This window comes from Limanda limanda, chromosome 18, assembly GCF_963576545.1.
Source record: "Limanda limanda chromosome 18, fLimLim1.1, whole genome shotgun sequence".
NCBI lineage: Eukaryota > Metazoa > Chordata > Actinopteri > Pleuronectiformes > Pleuronectidae > Limanda > Limanda limanda.
Genome location: NC_083653.1, coordinates 2,887,990 through 2,911,539, shown reverse-complemented (window position 1 = coordinate 2,911,539; position 23,550 = coordinate 2,887,990). Strand labels below are relative to the sequence as shown.

At 43.5% G+C, this 23,550-nt stretch overlaps 2 protein-coding genes across 2 annotated transcripts; one reads left to right on the top strand and one right to left on the bottom strand.

Moving 5' to 3' along the window:
• Positions 1 to 1,783: 1,783 nt before the first annotated feature.
• On the bottom strand, positions 1,784 to 9,672 carry tdrd15 (tudor domain containing 15). The gene is made up of 4 exons (XM_061091989.1): positions 9,614 to 9,672; positions 3,163 to 8,847; positions 2,763 to 2,914; positions 1,784 to 1,797 (listed from the first exon to the last, which is right to left on the bottom strand). Exons 1-4 carry the CDS (start codon positions 9,670 to 9,672, stop codon positions 1,784 to 1,786), a joined length of 5,910 nt encoding a protein of 1,969 aa, XP_060947972.1.
• Positions 9,673 to 12,103: 2,431 nt separating this feature from the next.
• Positions 12,104 to 21,720, top strand: rfx6 (regulatory factor X, 6). The gene is made up of 20 exons (XM_061091908.1): positions 12,104 to 12,260; positions 12,896 to 13,055; positions 13,389 to 13,512; positions 13,854 to 13,915; positions 14,019 to 14,096; positions 14,246 to 14,273; positions 14,358 to 14,465; positions 14,547 to 14,624; positions 14,723 to 14,836; positions 15,079 to 15,128; positions 15,609 to 15,768; positions 15,850 to 15,994; positions 16,218 to 16,327; positions 16,432 to 16,549; positions 17,280 to 17,402; positions 18,757 to 18,966; positions 19,071 to 19,377; positions 19,890 to 20,248; positions 20,404 to 20,604; positions 21,542 to 21,720. The coding sequence occupies exons 1-20, from the start codon at positions 12,104 to 12,106 to the stop codon at positions 21,718 to 21,720; spliced, it is 2,871 nt and encodes a 956-aa protein (XP_060947891.1).
• Positions 21,721 to 23,550: the final 1,830 nt, after the last annotated feature.

The following is a 23,550-nucleotide window of genomic DNA, read 5'->3' as shown; positions in this document are numbered from 1 at the left end:
GAACAATTTTATGGTATTGTTTTATGCATCACGTTGTTTTCACACTTTTAATTCCTTCTCGCGCCCGAAGCGGAGCTCCTCCTCCTCCTTCTCCTCTTCATCATCATTATTATTATTTTTTTATTTTCTTGTTTTTTTTTTTTTTTAAAAGATTAAATTCTCAGTGAGTGGAAACACTGTTATTTCATTCCGTAGCAAGAAAGCATGGGATTTTCTTTTTGTGATGTTTTAGATGAAACTCTGAGGGTTTCCACGGAGACGGATCTTAACGTGCACAACTTTACTGTAAATATCTGGGTCCACGACTGTCTCACTCTTTTACTACTGTAGGAACCTGCCAGGCTTCTCGAAAACTGCTAAACTAATGTGATTCAACAGCGTTTCGGCGACAGGAAATCCAACAGGAAGCTCGTCCGCACCCCCCGGACCGACTTCCTGCTGCTGGAGCTCAGTTTTTTTTTTTAAATGTTTCGCCCCAAAACCTGAGGTGACTGTAATTTTTAATTTTGTTTTTAAATCATTTGTTTTCTTGCCGAGTTGTGTGAAATTAATTGGACTGATGATAAATTCAAGCCAGAAACAGGAACTCACTTTCACTCACAATGTGATTCATGTTGGTTTTCACGATAATAATAAAAAAAAAACGAGAAACAAACAAACGCTCTTTACTTCTTTTGCTCCTTTTTGCTTTACAGATATTTATTTCAAACTCTGTGTGGGGGGGGGGGGACTCGATTGCACTTGCACAAAAAAACTTTTAACTATTAAATGTGTTTCTGAGAAGTGGATCCCACTCGTACGTCTGAACAGTTTTCACACCAGTCGCAGGATGTTTCGTGTTTTAAAGTTGTGATTGTGACAAATATACAGACACACAAATATCCATAAAGATATTCACCACCACAGCTGCTGTGCTGATGTAGAAAAGAAACGCACCTCAAACGTCCTTAGAACCAAACACCTGAACGTTTGGAACCTTCTTCCAGTGGATTCATTCGATTCTTCTCTCCAGGAGCTTCAGATTCTACACAAGAAAATCAGTGACCTGTAGAAAAAACACATCTGTGTCTCTTCTCCCCCCCGACAACGACTCCTTTCCAGGTTTCAAAATGAATTGAATCATTGAAATGGTTTCATGTTTAGCCTTTTTGTAAATCATTAATAAATACAGATTTTTTCAACAGTGCAGGCTGGAAGTGTGATCTTTTGTCTCATGTTGTTGCATTAAAATGAATTATCTTGTTTCACAGTAAAGTAACAAACTATCGAGATATCAAACCTTTGTTACGAGTTAATAATCACAGGAAATCTAACGTATGATTCCACGTCCGTTCATTAACTCACGAGTCAGCAACTTTTGTTTGTGAGTGAGGAGAAATTATTTATTTGCAAAGTCAATAAAACAAGATGCAGTAACAAAAGTAGAAATGAAACTTGAACGTGTTTCCTCAGCTGCTTTACGTTCACTTCTGATTATCTTTCTTTTTTCTATCAACAAACAGTTTAATATCAAAACATATAAAACATATTGTGAATGAACCTTAATGTAAAAAGGAAAACAGAAGATTTACATCTTTCTAAGTAACAGATTTGAAAATATTAAACTTTTTCATGAACTCAGTTTTCAGGGGGACAAAAACAAGAATCTGAAGAACTCAGTCAACAGAACATAAATAAACGAGAGTTAAAGACAGAATCATGTGACGTCAAGTTAACGTGGTTCACTCAGAACACCGAAGCTTCGTGATGCTGCTATCGAACAAAGCGCTGCACGGCCGCGCTGTCACATGACGACGCCTGAAACACAAGAAGAAGAAGAAGACCAACTGTCAACTGAGGGTTTGTCTTTGGTGAATAAACAGAATTAACTTCACGTCCTTTAATTAAATAGTTTTAACTTATAGCTAATTTCATTACTATTATATATATTATTTTATACAATAATATTGTCTTTTGCACTCTGTCTACATATTCTTACACTCATAGTATATTATATTATCTATTGTATAGTCAAATGCTTATATTTATACCTCTACTATATATCATATATGATATCATACTCTCTGTATATTCTTTGTATATATAAGTCTATATACACACATTTATACATGTGTACATGTTATAATTATAATTATTATATTACTATTATTATTACATATACTGTTGCTGCCATTATTACTATATACTGCTATTATATTGGTATAATTACTATCATATATAAATATATTTTATGTTATATTATATACTATATATACTGTACCATTTTTATATACTGTCTAACAATAACATTACCATCATATCATCAGTACTATTACCATCATCTTGCCACTGCACCTTATCTACCTATTTATCTTGTGTTTCCGTTTTTTATTCTTTCTACCTCAATATTTTTTATTTTATTCTATTGTATTGTATTTTATTGTATTCAAATATACGGCTGCTATGACGACTTAATTTCCCTTCAGGGATGAATAAAGTAATCTATCTATCTATCTATCTATCTATCTATCTATCTATCTATCTATCTATCTATCTATCTATCTATCTATCTATCTATCTATCTATCTATCTATCTATCTATCTATCTATCTATCTATCTATCTATCTATCTATCTATCTATCTATCTATCTATCTATTTATTCAGGACTTTTAAATGTGATGTAGGATTTTTCCCTTTTTCCTCAAGTAAAGAATGTGAAGAAAACCTTCAAACTTCGACCTCTCTCTTTGCACCGACACATTAACTGTGTGAGAAACTTACATCGAGTGGATCCGGACAAAGAACTGGGAAGTTTCCTCCCCTCGTCTTCCTCAGTGACCTCAGCTGAAGGATCCGACGTCCCCTCAGAGGCGTCCACTTCCTGTCCGCTGTCCGAGCTCAGAGGGACGAGTCCGGGGACCAGCTCCTGGAACCTGAGGACGTCACAGACACAGTTTTATGTGTTTTTAGTTTGAAATGATGCAAAAACTTTTTCACGTCCGGGCAGCAAAATGATAATTTATGCTAAAATACGACCTGATTTCCAGTTGATCGATTTAAACTGGTTCCAATATTTTACATTTCTAGATTTTCTGCAATGAATAAAGATATATAAACGTATCTTAAAAGAAACAAATGTCTGACTGAACTTTAAGAATTAAAGATGCAAGAGGAATCGAACCTGAGTCCCAGGAGGACGTCCACATACTCGGCGTGTCCGGCCTCCACCAGCTCCCTGGCAACATGGACGCCATCTGCCAGAATGTCCACCTTCCAGTGAGCGTGTGGCACCAACTCTCTGAAGAAGATCTGAAGGTTCTTCTGGTTCAAAGATTGCAGGAAGAAAAGCTCCGCCTCCTCGGTCCACTGTGAGTCAGCAGCCGGCTTCACCCCCCGCAGGACGCACGGGTGGGCCACCTTGGGGAGTTTCACCAGCTCCTCTGGAAGCGTCCTCAGCTCGGAGCAGTGTTCGAGTGGCAGACTCTCAACTCGCCCGTAATCCACCAGGTTCAGCACCACAGCGCCGTCGGTGTTCACGATCTCTGTCCTGCACCACTTGGAGTCGGATTTCAAAAGGCAGCAGGTGCCCTGGACCACGTGGGCGTCGGGGACAGGAGACGTCTGCTCAGGGAGCTCCTCCAGCATCACGCACACTTTGTCCATGACGAGGAGCAAATCCTCCAGGACGACGCTGAAGTCCCACGGACTCGTCCCCGCGGCAGCGAAGCCGAAGTATCCGGAGTCTAAGTCGATCGGAGCAAAGACGAGTTGCTGAGGACGACTTTCTGAGGCGTCGTCCTGAGTTCCGGCCTCGGATTGGATCCTGTGATCTTGTTGGTTCATGACGAACAGTCCGTTAACCACGACTTCAACCATCCACAGGTTCTCGGCTTCTGAGAAACGCACAAACACGACGCTGACGTCTTTGCCGATCAGCGGCTTCAGCGTCTCGCTCCAGGATTGGTCGACGTTCTCTCGCCCGCTGAACCCAAAGCAGTTTATCCTGCACAGCACCGCCAGGCCCGGGACTCTCGTCAGGTCGCCACACTGTCGGCGGATCGAGGCGTTTGGAATCTCCTCTGTGATTCCGTGATCCACCAGTAGGACATTGCACTTCTCCTCACCCACATGCTGAACAACAGCCCTTTGCCAGGTGTTGTCTGCGGGAACCTGAACTAAGCACCTGAAGCCTCGTGTGACGTCCTCTTCCACCACCGGCTCACATCTGTCCAGGTCGTCAGCGCTGAATCCGTCCAGGGCGTCGAGCAGGAAGCTGGTTCGAGCGAGTCGGACGTAGAAATCCCCGTCGCTCAGGACGGACAGAACCGTTCCCTTCTCTCTGTCTTTGGCCTGAATACGCGGAGGAATGAAAGCATCAGTACGATCGCTCGCTGCTTTGTCCGAGGACGTTTTCCTCTTCATCCCTCTCTTCTCTGTGATGCGACTCCTGAGGCGCCCGTAAGTTTTTACCTTCAGTTTGTTCGGCAGTGACACGTTTTGACATTCGGAGACAGATTGCCCGACTCTCTCCGAAGCTGTCGTTTCATTCACGCTAGTTTCTTCTCTGAGGTGGTTCTGTCCAGATCTCATTTCCTGCTCCATTTCAGTTGAAGTCACAGGAGACTCCTCCTCTTCCTCGTCTTCTTCTTTGTTTTCAGGGCCGGTTTCAACAGCCGCTTCGACTGCTGCAGGAAGATCGACCTCTCCATCAAGAATCTGAAGCTCGACTTCCCACTGAGTTCCAGCTTGACGGACAAAGTCGACCATGACCGGCTTCTCCATGACAGCGTCGGTGAAAGAAGCATCATTTTCAAACGCGCTGGTGTCCACCAGGCAGCAGGGTAAACTGAACCTAGGCTGAGAGAGATGCTCTTCTGGTATCAGGTGGATTCTCTCCTTCTCCACGACTGCTGAGTTCCCATAGTCCACAAACTCCACTGAGAAGCCGGAGCTGCCTTCAGAGCGTTTCACCACCGAGCGATACAGAGCGCCGTCTTCCTGGTACACGGCCAGGACGAGCTGCTCGATCCTCACGGACACGACGGACCTCAACGAACTTCTGAAGGTGCAAGAGTTCAGATCTTCACACATTTTCTCGATGGCAGGTTCGTCATCTGCCAGGTGAAGGAAAAAGCTGCTGACTGAGTCGATGTGGGAGACGAAGCATTTCGCCCGGAGACCGACTTTAATCTTCTTGTCGGGGAAACATGGGAGTTGAGGGATTTCTCTTTTGTTGGTGTTTTGAGGTTTTTCTGAGTTTGTGTCCTCGTCTCTTTGTGGTTTTACCTCAGAGTTTCTCTGTGTTTTTTCCTGAGCGCTGCTCTTTGTCTTGTTGTCGTTTGGCTGTTTTATTTTCGTGTAATAGTTCTGAACTTTCTTCTTATGGGCTGCGTTACCAACTGGAGCACCTCTGTGGTAACTCGATTTCCCTCTAAGTTGGATCGTGCTCTTGACTGGGATCCTTGCGTTTTGCCTGTAAGAAGTTATAACTTTTCTCGTTTGTATCGCGGGAGCAAAACTAACAACAGTTTTTTCTTTGGGTGAAAGACTGAGAACGAGCTCCTTCACCTTCTCATTGATGTTCACGTCTCCGTCGAACAGCTCAACATCGAACGAACCATCTTCTCTCCGTCCGACTACGACGGCTCTCACCTGCTTGTTGAGGATTGTTCGGTCCAGCCATTCCTTGACGTCGGGATAGAGCTCCTCCTCGGACACTGAGGCGAGGCGACACCGGAGCGCCTGCATGGGCGTGTACAGCAGATCGGCACAGTCTCTGGGAATGGACGTGACCTGGGTTCTCTCGGATATGCTTTTGTTTCCATAATCCACAAAGAAGACACTGAGGTGCAGGGGGGACGGAACCGGATGGGCCAGCACTCTGTAACGTTTGCCATCAAAGTATTTGGCCAGGCACAGCTTCCTCACCACAGCTCTTGTGCTGGTTTGCATGATTTTCTCGCTCTCCTCGGAGATCTTCTTCTCCAGCTCCGCGATGATCTGGGTGTTTCTCTCCAGGTGGCAGAAGACCTCCCACTGGTTACTCACGTGAGTCACGTACACTTGCTCTTCCTTTCCAGGACTCAGATCATAAGAGGAGTAGACGAACGTCTCAGGTGACACTGTTGATAGCTGCTTGGTTGAGATAGTCGTCTCTGTTGCCAGACCCTGTTTAACGAGCCAGCTTGTGAGGCTCTGTTGGGTCTTGGTGTTGTAAAGATCCACAACATTGCAAAAGCCCTTGTTCTGCACAATCGCATTAGAGACAAAGTTACATCTCAGGCTGCCGGCGCTGTCCTGGACAAACTTTCTCACCGAGTGACACACCTCCAGACCCCAGGTCCCACCGCTCTCAGGGTCCGTTGGTTCTATCAGGTTGGAAAAGGTGCACCTGAAAGCTTGTCCTTCCAAATCCACATATTCTGGCAGTATTGCCTGAAGATGATGCTCCTGGACCCAGATGGATAAACCGAAGTCAATCAGCATCACACTGGCATGATCGTTGTGTTTGTCTGTGATGAAGCCTCGGTACCACTTTCCATCTAGAGACTTAGCAACACAGCACCTAACCCCTGATTCAACGGGCGCCGAGCTGGTTGAGTAGTGCTTCTGAAGTTTATCCATCAGTTCTTCCAAAGCTGGACCTTTATCTTTAAGTCGGCACCAGAAATCGGATGAAGACTCGACGTTAGTGCATTGAACAGCAAACTCAAAGCCAGGTTTGATGAATAAAGGTTTGAAGCTGACAGGGTTCGGAGACTTCTTGATTTCGTTTTTACACGTGTTCTCTTCCTCTTTGTAAATTTCACTTTGCTTTGTTTTCCGACCGATGTCTGATGTCTCACGGGGTCTTAGGCACTTTGAGTTTTGTGTAGTCTTTGTGTTGTTGTGCACTTTAGACTCAGTGTTCACCTTCCAGCCGCAAACTTCTTCTGAGCTGATCAGGAGGTCGCTGATTCTCTGACTGTTGCCCTGTCCCGTGGTAAAGAGGTCGACCACCAGCTTGTTCTTCCTCCTTTGGACAACGTGGACCAACAGAGCTTTGTTTGACACAGCTTGTCTGAACGTGTCGGAGAACGTGCCCGTCCAGACTTCATCCAATGGAAATAAATTAACAAGAGTACAACAAAAGGCAAACGCTGATTTCCTGGCAAATGCCTCCGGTATTTTCTTGATCAACTTGTGTGGCACTTTCTCAATGTTCCCAAAGTCGATGAAACGAACTTCAGCTCCGTGGTCCAGAGTGTCCGTGACCACGCCCCTGTAGAAGTGCATGTCCTTCTCATAGACTGCACAGCACTGGGCTCCGAGCTCAGGATCCACCAGCACGTCCTCCTCCAGCTTCACATGACTGAAGTGATCTTTCATTTTTGTCATCATCTCTTCAAACTCCTCGTTGCGTTTTTGTGTTCTGATCCAGAAGTGGTTTGCATTCTGGACGTGTTCAACGTAGCCCACAAACACCGAGTCTTCCTGCACCTCTTCTGCTTCCAGGGTTTTATCAAGGACTCCCCCCATGATTGTTTCATAGTACAGATACCCCCCCCGAGGTGGGACTCTTTCTGCTTTAGAAACCGACTCAACTCCCTTTAGGAGGCGCTCTTGCTCTGGTTCCTTCACATCATCATCTTCAGCCCTAATCAACCTAACGGTGTAAAGATGCTGCTCTTCATCATAACCTCTGATCTCCACGTCCAGCCCCTCCCCCAGCAGACCTGCCTGGAGGAGACTGAGCTGCTGAGGTTTGACGGCCTCGTCCTGATCACGCAGACAGGAGAGCGAGCAGGGGAACGCCATGATGGGTGCTGAGCAGAGTTCAGGAGGCAGCCTGAGCACGTTCTCAACTTTAACAGATTCAGAGTATCCGTAGTCAATGAGGAAAACTCTGAGCTGAGAGTTGATGGGGAGACACTGCACGTAGCCTCTGTGCCATTTCCCATCTTTGCTTTTAACTGAGCACAGTAAACCCAGGTTCTCTGGCGTCTTCTGGCTGTTATCTTTGGACTCACAGACTGAAGCCAGCTTGTCGGACATTTCCCAAAGATCTGTTTTCATACTGGCCATTTGACAGTGGAACAGCCGGGGGTTGACGGCAGCAGTTACTCGCACCCTCGCACGTGTCCCACAACTCAATCTCGGCTGACAGAAGGACAGAGTCTCTCTGAATCTCTGGAAACCCGATAGTTTGAAGTGATAATCGTGTCCCTGTGGCTTTTCGATGAGTAAGTCAGGCATTGGCTCCATATTCTGTGTGAGCGGCACCTCTGTGAGCATCTCAACCAGCAGGAGGAAGGTATCTGTGTCCACATGTCTCCCAAACCCATGTCTTACAAGGTCGTCGTTGATGTCAGGGGCTTCCATCAGGAGGACTTTGTGGGGAAGGAGGGCTTGAATGTCCCCTGAGACGTCTCGTCCAATCAGGTTAGAAAGGTATTGCTCCACTACAGCGTGAGAACAACTCGGAAGCAGCAGCACGTTTGCAAGGAAGCCACAAACTATTTTTGGAGGTAGGATGAACAGGTCGTTGGAAGAGGAGGACAGGTGGGTAACGTCCACACTCAACACGTTTCCGTGATCGATGAGGAAAACGTCAAACAAGTCTTCTCTTCGGTTATGAACTCTTCCTCTGAACCAGCGGGCAGAAGTCAAATCCTCCACAAGGCAAAACTCTCCAATATCCACGGCAGCTTTGGTCTTCGGTGCGTTCTGTATTTCCACCTGGAGAATGTGATAGTCCAGGTCACAGATGGTGAGGTACTGTCCCTGGAAGTGGATCAGGGTGGCGTCCGGGTTCCAGTCCATGTGGGTTAGTTTCAGGTCCACTGGCCACAGGGCACATGATGCTGATGGACGAGGATCCTGAGACCTGAAAGTAAAGCGGTTTATATTATTCTTCAAAAAGTGGATTGAAGCATAAATTAGTTGATGAATCTACAACCCACAGTTTATTTCTTTATTGATGATTCTGAGTTATTTTCTCGATTAATTGTTTAAGACACGAGAAAACGGTGAGAAGATACTAAATTAACTAATTGATCAAAACAATTCTAAGAATAGTTGCCAATTATTTTTCTGTCAATCAAATTATCAGTTCATCCACAAAGAGGAAATTAGGGCTGCGGCTGAAAATGCGTCGACGTCAATATTTTAAGTCGACGCGTCGGACCCACACAAATTACGAATTTACCTTTTAGATTTCTTAAACGTTATAACTACGTGACGCCGGGTTTACACCGGACGCCGAAGCACTGCGCCGCTCCGCGCTATTCTGAGGCGTGCTGGCGACCGGGCGGTTCACACGGGACGCGCATTTCTCAGCGCCGGTCAGCCCGCGATCCTGTTTCTCCGCTTGTTGTTGTATGCAACAGATATGCTGGATTCACGTGATCGAGACAAGCATCTTGACATTCGTAAAGCATGAGTCATAACGGAGAGAATCCGGTAATAAAATTAATCGTTTAGATTAATAGACTAATCGGTAAAATAGTCAACAGATTAATCTATAGAAAAATAGTCGTTAGTGGCAGTCCTAGAGGAAATACCAAATAATAACAGTATACAATAGCTTAATTAACACTGAAAATGAATGAGGAATTAGCCTGAAAACTATCACTTTTCAGTGTTTCACTTACTTGTGATGCCTGGAGCCCAGCGACTGCCCGGCAGCAGCATCAGGAACCGACATATTCATACCAGAGCTTGAGAGGAAACAAACAATTAAATCCTTCAATCTAACATTACATAAACAGAACTCAAATAAGAGGGAGAAACAGCATCATGACGAGTTCATGACCTCTGTAAAAATGTGTCAACAACTGTAACAGAGTTTTAACAGACTGTCACCAGGTGCCCCAAAACAAAACATTACAAAAAATACAGAGAATAAATATATATTAATACATATATTTGTTCTCATATTTTCTCCTTTACATGCTATATATATATATATATATATATATATATATATATATATATATGAATGAAGTAGACATAGTATGTAAAGTTGGTGGGACAGTGAGGGTCGGCCATCTACTGAATAGCATAATGTTATATAGAGTATAATTAAATACAGATGTGTGTTTGTATACTAGATATGCAAATATTAGGTATATATTCGTAATAGTATGATAAATAAATAAATGGTATTCAACTATAGGTCATAAGAGAGAAGAGGCGTACATGGGGAGTTATACATCATACAGATAATGTGCAGTAGGTGAATTAAATCAGTGCAGGTGCTGGTGAGTATTTGTGATATGGAAACATTGTGCAGCTTTTATGTTTTATAATTATATGCATGTTTTAATTTTATGTATAAATAATATAGTATTATCTGACTGCAGGAGCTAAATTATCCAGTGATTTAATGTGGCTGCTAATGTTTGGTTAGCATTCACAGACACTTAAATAGACAATTACAGGATTTTAATAAAAACAAAACTATAAATTAAAATGTAAATATGCATTAAATTGTCTCTTGTTGTGACTGAATGAACGGGAGCTAGCTTAGCGGCGGTGTAGCTTCACCTGTAGCTGCTAGCATCCAGGTTAACTGTGCTAACAGGAGATAACAGGAGCTAACAGGAGCTAACAGAAGCTAACAGCAGCTAGCCACCTGTGTGGGTGTAGCATCGGCCTCCAGCGGGCCGCCTCCAGCCCTCAGGCCGCCTCACGGAGTGGGAGGAGCGGACATGCTTCCTCCGTCAGGCACCTGGTGTTCTCACCTGTTGGATCCGCCTCAGGAGCTCCACCTGTCCGGGAAACACGAGCCGGAGCTGCCGCTGCTGCACCTGGATCACCGGCCCGGGAGACGGAGCACCGGAGACGGGGAGGCAGGAGCTGGTTCACTCACATCATCCACAGATCTGACATTTGTATGAGCTTGTAGTTAGTGAAGTGTTTTAATATCATTCTGATTTATTATTTCGAATATAACTATGTATTTTAAAGGATAAATACCTGGTGAAATATTGAAGTAATATTTCTGACTCCCCTAAAGTGGACGATACCATTTGTCTTCCCTCCCTCCGTGTGTACATTGTCTCAGCCAATAGAAACACAGCATGTTAGCTAGCCAGCTTTTTTAAGATGCTTTATTTGATTGAAGTGTTATTTAGATTTGTGTGGTGTTTAAACAATTCGCTTAATCATTCATACGTTTTTCTGTAATAAATTATTTGGCAAAAATTCTGGTTATCAATTAATGATTTACGTCAATAACCAATCAAAGGGCCAAACAACTGAACAGCTGAAAATATTGTTTTTACTTATTTATAAGTAAAAACAATATTCGTATATTTATATATTTTGTTGAGTTTTTATTTATGATACTATACAATGTGATACAATAAGATATGATAAGATACGATAAGATGTGACACAATCGGTAATATAAGATAGCTCCAGATTAAATTAACACAATATATAAAACAAATAAAACAATAGATTGAAAAGTCACAAAAAGTGAAATAGGAGTAAATATTTGACTGTATAAGATTAAGTAAAACTAAGTAATAGAAGTCAAATCTATTCAAAGTTTCTCTTAAAGTACAAAACATTGTATTTTCTGTCACTTTGGCCTTTAGGTCGGTGTGATGGTCTTTTTCTCTGGCAATTAAAAAACCCTATTTACAGATTTATATAATCAAAAGATGAATTGTTTTTGTTAAACTGTGAAAATCTAAGTGGAATCAGCAGGAACATTCTGACATAAGATCCTTTAGATGTTTGTTTTCTTCTGTATAAAGCTGCAGCAGCCAGTGGGAGGCAGCGTATGGACAGATGGGTTCTTCTGTTAATCATTAATAACCTGGATTAGCCTTCTGTAAATATGATGAATGCATCCAAGGCTTCATTAGCTCGGCCTCCCCTCAGACGTGTGAGTCACGGCTCCCAGGCCTTTTCTCACTTCTTCCCCTTCCAGCTGCTGGAAACTGAACAAAACGCTGGAGATGCCACAGGTGATGTTTTCTGTGTTTCCCTGGATCCGTGTGAAGGAGGATTGAGGAGCAGGGTTCGAGGATTCGCTCGGTTCACGGTCTTCAAGGACTCAATGCTCCTCTTCGTGTTTCTCCACAGAAAACTGACCTTTTCTTCTTGGGCTGATTAGATTTAACTTGATGATGCCGATGAAACGCAGCAGTGAGAGCTCGGGCAGAGACGAAGCGTTTCTCATTCACTCGTTGACCGAGACTCTGTGCAGCTCGCCGGACGCTAAACACACAGAGTTCAATGGACAGACGCTTTTCCCTCAGGAGGACGATTCTGGGATTAAATCAGGTAATGAAGCAAACTCATTCAATTAATATGGTTTTATTACTGATCTTCAAAAGAAACAGCGCTCGGACATTAATGTTAAAATCCCTCTTACAGTTTAATCCTTTCTGTTCTTCTCTTTTCTTGATTTAATTTCCTCTGAGTCTTTAAATCTGAATTTAAGATGCAATTTTCTGAGGTACAGTAGTGACACTAGTCAACCACACGATGGCGCTATACAGGCTCTTTTGAACTTAAAGCAAGATTAAATTTACTTCTCTCTCTTCTCTCGTACAGATGATGATGATTAAGGCACTCAAATAATAGTGAATGTTTCATTTGTACGTGGCAAATATGAAATTAATCGGCAAAGAATTACGATTGACAATGGAAAGAAGTGATTTTAAACACAGATTGACGTCTGTAAAACTTATAACTAACAACTTTTATAACTTTTTTTATGCAAAATCCTGCATTGAAGGCATGTGAAGACCGTCCGTCTTTTTATCAGTTTTATGATTTGTCGTGTTCTGTTAATTGCTTTTATGTCTCGTGATCCGAAGTCGTGATTTGACACCGAGCTCAGCGTCAGTCAGAGAAACGATGCATCTGTCTCCTCATGTGAACCACGGGCTGTATCAGTCTGGTTTTCTTCTCAGAAGCTGAGGACAGCAACGAGACGCCGTCCTCCGAGGACGACCAGGACCTGGTGGACTTCAACTCGGAGCTGAGCATCAAACACAGCATCTCGTCCTCCAGGAAAACCATCAGTCAGATCATCAAGGACAAGAAGAAGCAGACGCAGCTCACGCTCCAGTGGTAAGGGATGACCTTTGACCTCCACATTCCATTCAGGTTGATCCATGAGTCCAATGTGTGTGCCCAAGGAACATGAAGTCGCTGTGACCTTGACCTTTGACCTTCAACCGCCAAACCAATTCTAATGGTTCCATTTTTAAATCAACCTAAATGTTGGAAGCTTTTCTACCAAGTGTAAAGAAAGTTCCTCCGGGTTTTTCTTGAGATGTTCACCTGCAGGTCACATGTTTACCCGTAAAGACAACGTGATGTTTACAGACTGAACAAAGTCCTCTGGAAAGTAATTTTAACTGAGTACAGTACTTGAGTAAAAGTACTTTTCCCTGACAACAGGCTGGAGGAGAACTACATCGTGTGTGAAGGCGTGTGTCTGCCTCGCTGCATCCTCTACGCTCACTACCTGGACTTCTGCAGGAAAGAGAAGCTGGAGCCGGCCTGTGCTGCTACATTCGGGAAGGTGTGTGTGTGTGTGTGTGTGTGTGTGTGTGTGTGTGTGTGTGTGTGTGTGTGTGTGTGTGTGTGTGTGTGTGTGTGTGTGTGTGTGTGTGTGTGTGTGTGTGTTCTCATACTTTAAATCACCTCATCATCCAAAATATCTTGTTGACAGATTAAATACTTTTAGTATTCGTGGTAAAAATATCAATCTGAAACTTTATCCCACAGCTGTTTCAAATATCTCACTCAGTAATCTACAGTATAAGTTACACACATTACATATTAAACGTTTTAATGGTATTATACGAATCTAATATTAATCAGTGACACGTTACATTTATTTCCTGTTCCTGTTGTCATCAGACGATCCGACAGAAGTTTCCTCTTCTGACGACCAGACGTCTGGGCACCAGGGGGCACTCCAAGTAAATATTAAACAAATTAATGAGGATTTGCTTATGTTTGAGGTGTTTTGTTTTGAGTTTAAATACAAGATGTTATTTCTAATCTTTGATGTTTTCATCGTAGATATCATTACTATGGAATCGGCATCAAAGAGAGCAGCGCTTACTATCACTCTGTGTATTCTGGAAAGGGTTTGACCAGGTGAAACTTCACTTTATTTATTTTTATGTGAATCTTGTTTAATCCCGTTTCATTTTGTTCTTTACATGACATGTTGCACTGTACTTTTAATTTGATTTAAAAATGATATATACTTTATTTTGAGACCACTTCTGTTTCTTTCTTCACAGATTTTCAGGGAGCAAACTCAAGAATGAGGTACGAAAATAAGTAGATTGTGTGATTATCAAAATTCAAATGGAAACATACTTTTATCCATAACACATAAATTGTATGTTTCAGGGAGGCTTCACCAGGAAATATTCTCTCAGCTCCAAAACTGGAACTTTGCTGCCAGAGTTCCCGAACGCTCAGCATCTCCTGCTGCAGGGAAGCGTCCCCAGAGAGAAGGTTGGGGATGAATACATTTATATGAGTTTGATTGATTGATTGATTTTTGAATGACTCACGTGTGTAATATCTCCTCTGCAGGTGGACACTCTGATCATGATGTATAAAACCCACTGTCAGTGCATTCTGGACAACGCCATCAACGTCAACTTTGAGGAGGTGATGATCAATCTATTGTTCAGATTAAATCCTTCATAAAGAGAAAAGTTTACCTCCCACTCTAACTAATACTGATCTTCTTCATCTTCTTAACGCAGATCCAGAACTTTCTGCTGCACTTCTGGCAGGGGATGCCCGACCACCTGCTGCCGCTGCTGGAGAACCCCGTGATCGTGGACATCTTCTGCGTCTGTGACTCCATCCTCTACAAGGTGCTTAGTCAATTATTTCTGTCCTGATGAAACGCTCTTGAACAGGAAGTGTGATTCGTTAAACCTTCAGAAATAGAAACTCTAATTTAACAGCCATTAAATCCACTGATATTAAAATCATATCTTATATCTGGATGCACTGGAGCCTGATAGTTTTTTACTTTAAACTCCATCTCAACTTTGTGAATGACGTCCTCTTTGTGTGTTGTTCTGTTTCACAAGTGGATCTTTTGTTTTCTCAGGTTTTGACAGATGTTCTGATTCCTGCTACGATGCAGGAGATGCCTGAAAGGTTTGTTTCTTAAACTTCACTTAGAAAAACTATTAGAACCACAGTTCCCTTCCTGGATAACAAGATAAACACGTTGGAAGGAAGATTTATCCCAGTTTTTGATGCCTGGATTTCACTGTTGTAGTTAAAGACATAATTCCTGATAGTTTTCATTAAATTCTACTCACTTTCTTTTGTTAAGTGTCACAAGAGTGGAGCTGGAAAAGTTTTAAACATCCGAAAGCAGTAACTTGTTTATGTTTATTCATTTTAAAAGGTACAGTTAAGTTCACCATGTTAATGCACCAGATTTATCCAGACAGGCTAGTTTTCCTCTGCAGTACTTGAGAGGTTGATGGAAATACATACATGTATAAAAACACAGACACTTGACAAACATAATAAATCAAATCTATCAAACATGGACCAGTGACACATGCGTATCAAGCAACTGCACATAAACGCTGAAACCAGATAATAACCACGATATTGTTTCATCAGTCTTCTGGCAGATATCCGCAGCTTTGCCAAACACTGGGAACACTGGCTGGCCTCCTCCCTGGAAAACCTCCCAGAATGCCTTGCAGCGAAGAAACTCCCCATCGCTCGGCGCTTTGTCTCGTCCCTGAAGAGGCAGACCTCCTTCTTGCACCTGGCACAGGTACTACAGACCTGAAGAGCTCAAGCTTATATCCAAACATTAGAGCAAACATTGACTTCTGAGTTCCGTCGGTTGTTGCAGATCGCTCGTCCGGCGCTGTTTGACCAGACGGTGGTGACCAGCATGGTGCTGGACATCGATAACGTGGATCTGAGCAGCATCAGCTCGCAGCCGCTGCTCAGCGTCAACTCGGCTGGAGACCAGGACCCGGACATCTACTCCGAGTGTAAGACAACCGCTGAGGGACGAGGTTTCCTCCTCCCGTCACAACGATGGAGCTTTAATATGCAAATATCATAAAGACACGCCTCCACTTCCTGTTGCTTTGCAGAAATGAAGCCAAAATACCCCGGATACAAAGCTGCCATCTTGTTTTTGACGTTATTTGAGGCCAGATTCTGCTCGAATCCAAAATGAGAATCTCTTCTCTCGTCTCTTCTCTTCTCCAGACGACTCCATCACCGTCTTCCAGGAGCTGAAGGAGCTGCTGAGGAAAAACGCCACCGTGGAGTCCTTCATCGAGTGGCTGGACTCGGTGGTGGAGCACAAAGTCATCAAGGTAACTGCTGCCCCCCCCCCCCCCCCCGGCGTCCCTCTGTGATGTCACACTTTCAAACGACCTGTTGTGCAACCGAGCAGTTTGTTCTCCCTCCCTCTCTGCAGCCCGGGAAGCAGAGCGGGCGAACGATGAAGAGGCGGGCGCAGGACTTCCTGCTCAGGTGGAGTTTCTTCGGCGCCAGAGTGATGCACAACCTCACGCTCAACAACGCCTCCAGCTTCGGTGAGAAAACCTGAACCCCCCCCCCCCCCTCTTATAATACTGAAACTGGGAGAAGATCTGATCAAAAACAAAACATCGGCTTTAGTGTCGACAAGTTTTAAAACACAAGCTTCTTCTAAAAGCTTCAGACTGAACGTAACATGGGGATTGTTGTTTGTGTAACTGTCACTTAGCTAATTGGTTCTGTGCTGTTTCTAAATCCACAGGATGTGTTGACCCCACACACACACACTCACACACACACACACACACACACACACACACACACACACACACACACACACACACACACACAAACACACACATGCACACACATGCACACACACAGGCACAGTCTTAAGTGAGGCCAAAACGTGCTTATTACGTAAGGTCTAAATTCATAATGGTCCTCACAAAGCTGTACGCACGCACACACACACACACACACACACACACACACACACACACACACACACACACACACACACACACACACACACACACAATAGTGCCATAAATCGTAATGGCCAGACTCACCTTTATTAAACAGTCTTATCTGAGGGTCGCGTGCTCTCTGTTCAAACACACCGAGCCTCGTGGACGTGAATAAACATCGGCCGTTCACCGCCCCCCCCCCCGAAGCAGATTTCAAACCCGTGACCCCACAGGTCAAACACAGATCAGCTGGATCGGACTCAGGAATCCTGCTGTTTCCCACTCTGACCTGCTGGGACGTCTGGTTCTTCTTCAGGTTCCTTCCACCTGATCCGGATGCTGCTGGACGAGTACATCCTCCTGGCTCTGGAGACGCAGTTCAACAACGACAAGGAGCAGGAGCTGCAGAACCTGCTGGACAAGTACATGAAGAACGCAGGTATCATGTGTATGTTTATTACATCCATAGACTGTAAAGGAAGACATGACAGCTCCACAAAAGTGAAGCCAAATCATCTTTATCGCCCCCTGGTGGCTGGCTGCAGCTTTTGTCTTACACCTGCCTCCTCCATGTTAGCAGGAGGGATTTGAGCCGTTTTAGGTTTTTCTTTTCACATTGAAGCTTGTTCAAGTTTGGTTTTATAAGTTATTTGATTTGATAAAAACAGTGTAAAACGCCAACAGCTGAGATGATTGGTCGAAGAAGGGGGAGACGAGTCGGCCATCTTTGTTTTCAGTCTCTAATTTCAGACATTTCAAAGATGAAGGAAATTTAAAAAAACACTTTGCTTCTGAAGTTGGTGTCAATTCTTTCAAATATCATTTAGAATCAAACAGTGGAGATAATCAATTACTTTATTCATGCAAACACAAAGATGGGTGAACTGTAACAAACAGTCACTACGTTTACATGATGGCAGAAACCCGATTTCGGCTGAAGCCCGGTTTCTCTATCCATGGGGGATTAACTGCTCTATCTCAGGGTACATGGCACTGAGAAATCCGACTCTTGTCCGAAAGCATTTCATACCCCGCTACGATAGGTGGCGCTGTTTTCATTACAGCTAGTGGTGATAAAGCCATTTCCGCTTGACCTCGTCACCACTAGCAACACAAAAACAACAACAGCCTTCAACTCAGCATGCGAGAAAGATGACGAACAGAGAGCAAGGTGAAGCTACGTCCCTCTACATGATGTTGTGCATGTTTACTCTAGGAGTACTGCGAATGCGAACGGCGCATTTGATTAGAATGGTAATGGCGAGTGCCGGCCGGCACCGGGCAGCGACATTTTATCTACGTGTCGACTTCCGGGTCACGACCAGGGAGGGAGGGAGGGGGGAGGGAGGGGGGGGGGGGCAGGATCTCAAGCATGCGCAAAGACGTCTTCTCCAGTTGTTGTCTAGCTTCCAGAGTTACATGCGCGCGTTGTCCGATATACAGCGAAATCTGATCTACTTATCTGGGGGTGGTTATCCGACTTCAGTCGGACACAAGAAATCTAGATTTGTGGAGTTACATGACATGGATCTTCGATTGAAACCCGACAACGCCAGAAATCGGGTTTCAATCGGACACATGTAACCGCAGTGACTGTTAATCTAATTTAATCTTATGTAAATTAAAGATCAGACAGACTATAAATGATTAATGCAGTAGAGTAAATAATGTAAAAGAAGATAAACTATCACAGTAGTGCGCCACCTACAGGACAGTATATGGTCCTGCAGTTCAAACTGTTGTGAGTTTTATCAGATGTTGTCATTGACGAGCCCCCCCTACCCCCCCTTCAGATGCCAGTAAAGCAGCGTTCTTGGCGTCGCCCAGTTCCTGTTTTCTTGCCAATCGCAACAAGGCCGTCGCCGCCGTTGACCAGTCGGTGAAGAACGAGTCGGGGGGGGAGCAGCACACCTACATGTCCCTGTCCACCAATCACCAGCAGAGTCTGGAGCCGGGCGCCGTCGTCTACCAGAGCTCGGACGCCGCTGGTTTCACCGTTTCAGGTAAAAACCAAAAGCTAATTGTGATGGGTTCTTCTCAGGCCCCGCCTCTTCCTGTCCTCATGTGTTGATTCTCCGTCCCTGTCCGTCTCCACCTTGTCCACCAGGGGGCCAGCTGGACTTCTCTCAGGTCAGTGGGCCCCTCATGACGCCCCCTATCTCCCCGGCAGCGCTGGTGCACCGCGGCTCCGTCATCAACCAGGGGCCCATGGCCGGGAGGCTCCTGGCGTCCTCCTCTTCCTCCGCCTGCTCCTCCTCCTCTTCCTCCTGCCTCTCCTCCCTCAGCGCCATGACCCAGCCCAGCCCCTGCTCCGCCTACCCGGAGACCCTGTACCACTGCTTGGCTCAGAGCAGCCCGGGTTACTTCCCCCCGGCGAGCGGCTCCTCGACCCCGAGCTACCAGCCCACGCTCAGGTCAGACACGTTCTAACCTTTAACCATCTTCATAAGGACTCTAGTTTCATCTTCATATTCAGATTTACACAAAACTTTATACGATTTTTTCCCTAATTTATCCGAAAACATAGAATAAATTTTATATTTTAAAAAACAGTAATGTTTGGCTAGGTTTAAAAAGCACCCCAAGGTTCTGCAGTTGCATCTGGGGAATTAAAAATGTACATTTGTTTTTTTTTTCTTTAGTTTTATTTTTTAAGGACAGAGGATGTCTCAACATGTTAAAGCCCTATGAGACGAATTGTGATTTGTGAATATGGGCTATACAAATAAAACTTGATTGATTGATTGAAATGTACACACAGCTGTAATTATGATAAAGGTATTGAATATATACTTTTTTATCAGTGTTTGATATTTATTGTAGGAGAAACATGCAGAGCTGGTGTCATTGGTGCAGATTAATTTGACTTCTGATGTTTATGTGATTTTATTAATGTCTGACGATGAGTTTATTTCTTTACCTTCAGATCTCAGCCTCAGAACCAGTGTCTGTCCTCGGTTCAGTCTCAGACCTCCTCCCTGGCCTATCACCTCTCCCGCTACCCGACCTTCAGCGACCAGCAGCTGAGCAAAGACCTGTTCTACACCCACCCCCCCCCCTCGGTCCACCCCTCGTCGGGGGGGTCCAGCTGCAGCCTGACTCCTTACGGTTCCTCAGTCCGACCCACGTCCAGCTACAGCTCAGCGTCGGATCCGGTTCAGAGCGAACAGACGCTGGACGCTCAGATCCTGGACTCGGCCGAGGGGTTCGGCTTCGTGGGGTCCGGACTGAACCCCTCGGGGGGGTGTCAGGGACAGTCGTACGCTGGACACACAGGACACACCGGTGAGGAGACCTGCAGAAGTGTATTATAAAATTCTGGAGAGGAAACCAAAGATCCCATTTGCATTACAGGGAAATAACGTGTGATTGGAGATGATGGAATCCAGTTCTTTATTTCCTCTAATGACCTCATTTCTAAACTTTCCCTCCTGTGACAGGTTACTATGGCAACAGCAGCTACCTGGAGAGCCAGCGGATGACATCACTGGTCGACCAGCACGTGTCGGTCATCAGCAGCGTCAGCAGCCTGCGTCCGTTCCCCTCGGCGTACTCGGAGGTCCACGACCCGCTCAACATCCTGGACGAGCCGGGGGGGAAAACCACCGGAGCTTATTTCACAGAGACGGAAACTTCAGCAGGTCAGACGGGTTCTTAATCAATCAATCAATCAATCAATCAATCAGTCAATCAATCAATCAATCAATCAATCAATCAATCAATCAATCAATCAATCAGTAAGAGAATAAGAGCTCACACCTCCACCAAGGCCCAACAGTCAACGTAAGAAACCACATTTAAATTCAGTAGATCTATATTTAGATCTATATTTAGATGTATATATTTTATTTTCTATTTTAAATTTTTGATATTCTATTTCATTGTTATTCTATTTTATTCTTTTTCATTCTATTTTATACTATTTCTATTTTTATTTTATTTTTTGGGGTTGAAATTACTGAGCATTACTTAAAGAGAGTGTGTGACCCAAGCATTTCATTGACAGTGACTACTTCATGTTATCTCTGTTCATCTGACAATAAAAAATCTTGAATCTTGAATCTTGAATCTGGATTTTTATTTGGATCTACAGATAAATTACTCATAAATATCAGTCCCCTATAAATGCCTGATTCTTCATTATGATCCATTGAAAAATGGTGTTAACCTCCTTGGTCAAATGAAGTATTCTGAGATGTTGGACTGAAGTTTTAATGTAAATTCTAAAATGATTTGTTTATTATATTTGTACTAAACCTCAGAACAGCAGCTTTTTTTTAAGTTTACAGTTCCATCATGGAAAATGTCTCTCATCTCTGATTTGTAGACAAACTGTACAGGAAAAGTACACTAACACCAAACCCATGTTTTATTTGGATCTACAGATAATTACAGACACTCATACATATCTAATCTCTAAAAATGCCAGATTCTTCATTATGATCCATGATTTATTGCCTTAGACATCAGTGAAAATGTTGAATTTAACGATTTTAAAGAAAGTGGAAACCTGTCCAGTAGTTTTGAGAAGTACACTAACACCAAACCCATGTTTTGACTTGGCTGTTTCCTCCTCAGATCTCTCCCTCTCCTCCTCGGGTTCGGCCCCCTGCATGTTCGAAGTCCCGTCTGCGTTCAGCCAGCAGGAGACTCTGATGTCTCAGCAGCGGGTGGCGTCGTCCTCGGGGGTGCAGGACATGGTGTCCTCGCTGCCGCCCATCAACACCGTGTTCATGGGTACAGGAGGAGTCCAGTGAGGACTCAGACCCGGTCCAGACTCTGAGGGACAGTACCGATGCTCCAGTGCTGCTGGAGGGGAAGAGGAACAGCGAGAGAAGTGATGAGGACAATCAGACCAGGACACTGAGCCGTGAGGTGCAGTATGAACCTGAGGAAGCTGCCAAATTATTTAAAGACTGTTAAAACCTGGAGAAACACCTGTTTTATTCACCATGTGTTGGACCTGGGGTTAAAACTTTAACAAATAAAAGACATTTAAAAGTATGAACTTGCAATTCAGATTGGAGAGGTCGTCTTTTTATTTAAGAAAGACTAATTATTGGTTCTAGAATGTGCTGCTTCCATTCTTCTATTTCTGGTTAAGTTGATGTGTTAATCTTAAAACCTTCGAGCCGACCTGCTGGTTTATGAATATTAAGAAATACAAGTTTAACTGTAAGTTGCTTGAGGTGTGTCAGAGCTATTTCAAACTAAAGGACATAAATGAGTTGTTATATTGGTATTAAAATGTCTTAAAAGGTCCCGTCCCTCCACCAAGTGTCACAGAAATCATATCTAACGTCATATTTTAGATGTTCCTTTTATATCTTGATCTACTTCAAAACTGTTCAGAACCGTTCTGCATCTGTTTCACTCAAAACCACAAACTTCATGGTGGATGAACTTGAAAATCTGGAGCCATGAACGTCACCGGGGATTCATCCTCTGTGGGAATATGAAAATCTGTATGAAAATCACATAATAATCAGCTGAGATATTTATTTTTGGACTAAAGATGTGGATCAAATGATTCAATAGCATGAATTCACAGATTCAATCAAAAACAAAGAGTCTTCAGTTGCTTTTGATGAACGACAGATGGATTATTACATGTTCCCACTTTATGTTTTTCACTGATAATGCTGATACTGAACAGAAGAACAGTTTGTGTTCTTGTCTTTGTCTTTTCCTCTGCGACAGATTGACTCTCAGTCAATAACAGAACCCAATAGAATCCTTATCTCCTTCCATTCAAAGAGCTGGTGTCAAACCAGTAAACAGGCGAGTCCTTAATGGCTCGACTGGCAGATTGCACCACGGAGACACAATGGAAGTCGGGAGGTTTTTATTTGTAATTATTTGTTTTTTTCTGCGACACAATGGAGCGAGATACGACCGAGATAAAGGTGTTGACCACGATGTTAGCAGAACCAACAGAGACGGACGGAGGGACGGAGACTGTAAGAGAAGCTTTTAATACCCCCCCCCCCCCCATGGTGACCTGAGGGACACATGGAAACACTCTCCTCCTCAGTGTGTCCGTCCTGCACCAGATGGGAAGTCGTAAAACCAGGAGATCGGGAGAGGAGCCGCTTGTTTGATCAGCTCCTCTGACGGAAGAATCTAGAGTTTTATATAAATAAACCTACGTCTGCAAAAGCTTTTTAAATAAGATGTTTAAGACTAAAAATACAGATTTCTGTGGTTATATCATTGTTATCATTTATTCTTGAATATGACCACAACTAAACCTTACAACTCACCATCTGCTCAACAAACTGAGAAAATGATGTAGCAAAGCTTTTTGTTTTTAATCTGTCATTACCAAATAATTTCATAGAATGTTTATCAGAAACATTGATGTAATTATAGAGAAAACATTTATTAATAAAGCAAAGATGAGCTCCAGTAATCGGCTCAATTTACTATGAAATCGTATATGTTGAAATAGCACATTTTGACTTTTTAGCTTATTTTAGCTTCTGTAATGTAGGTTTTTATTCTGTTGATATAAAAATATAATTTTGCTCTTTTAAACAATAGTTTCAACAACTATCTGTTTTTGGAAAAGTGAATAATAACAGTTT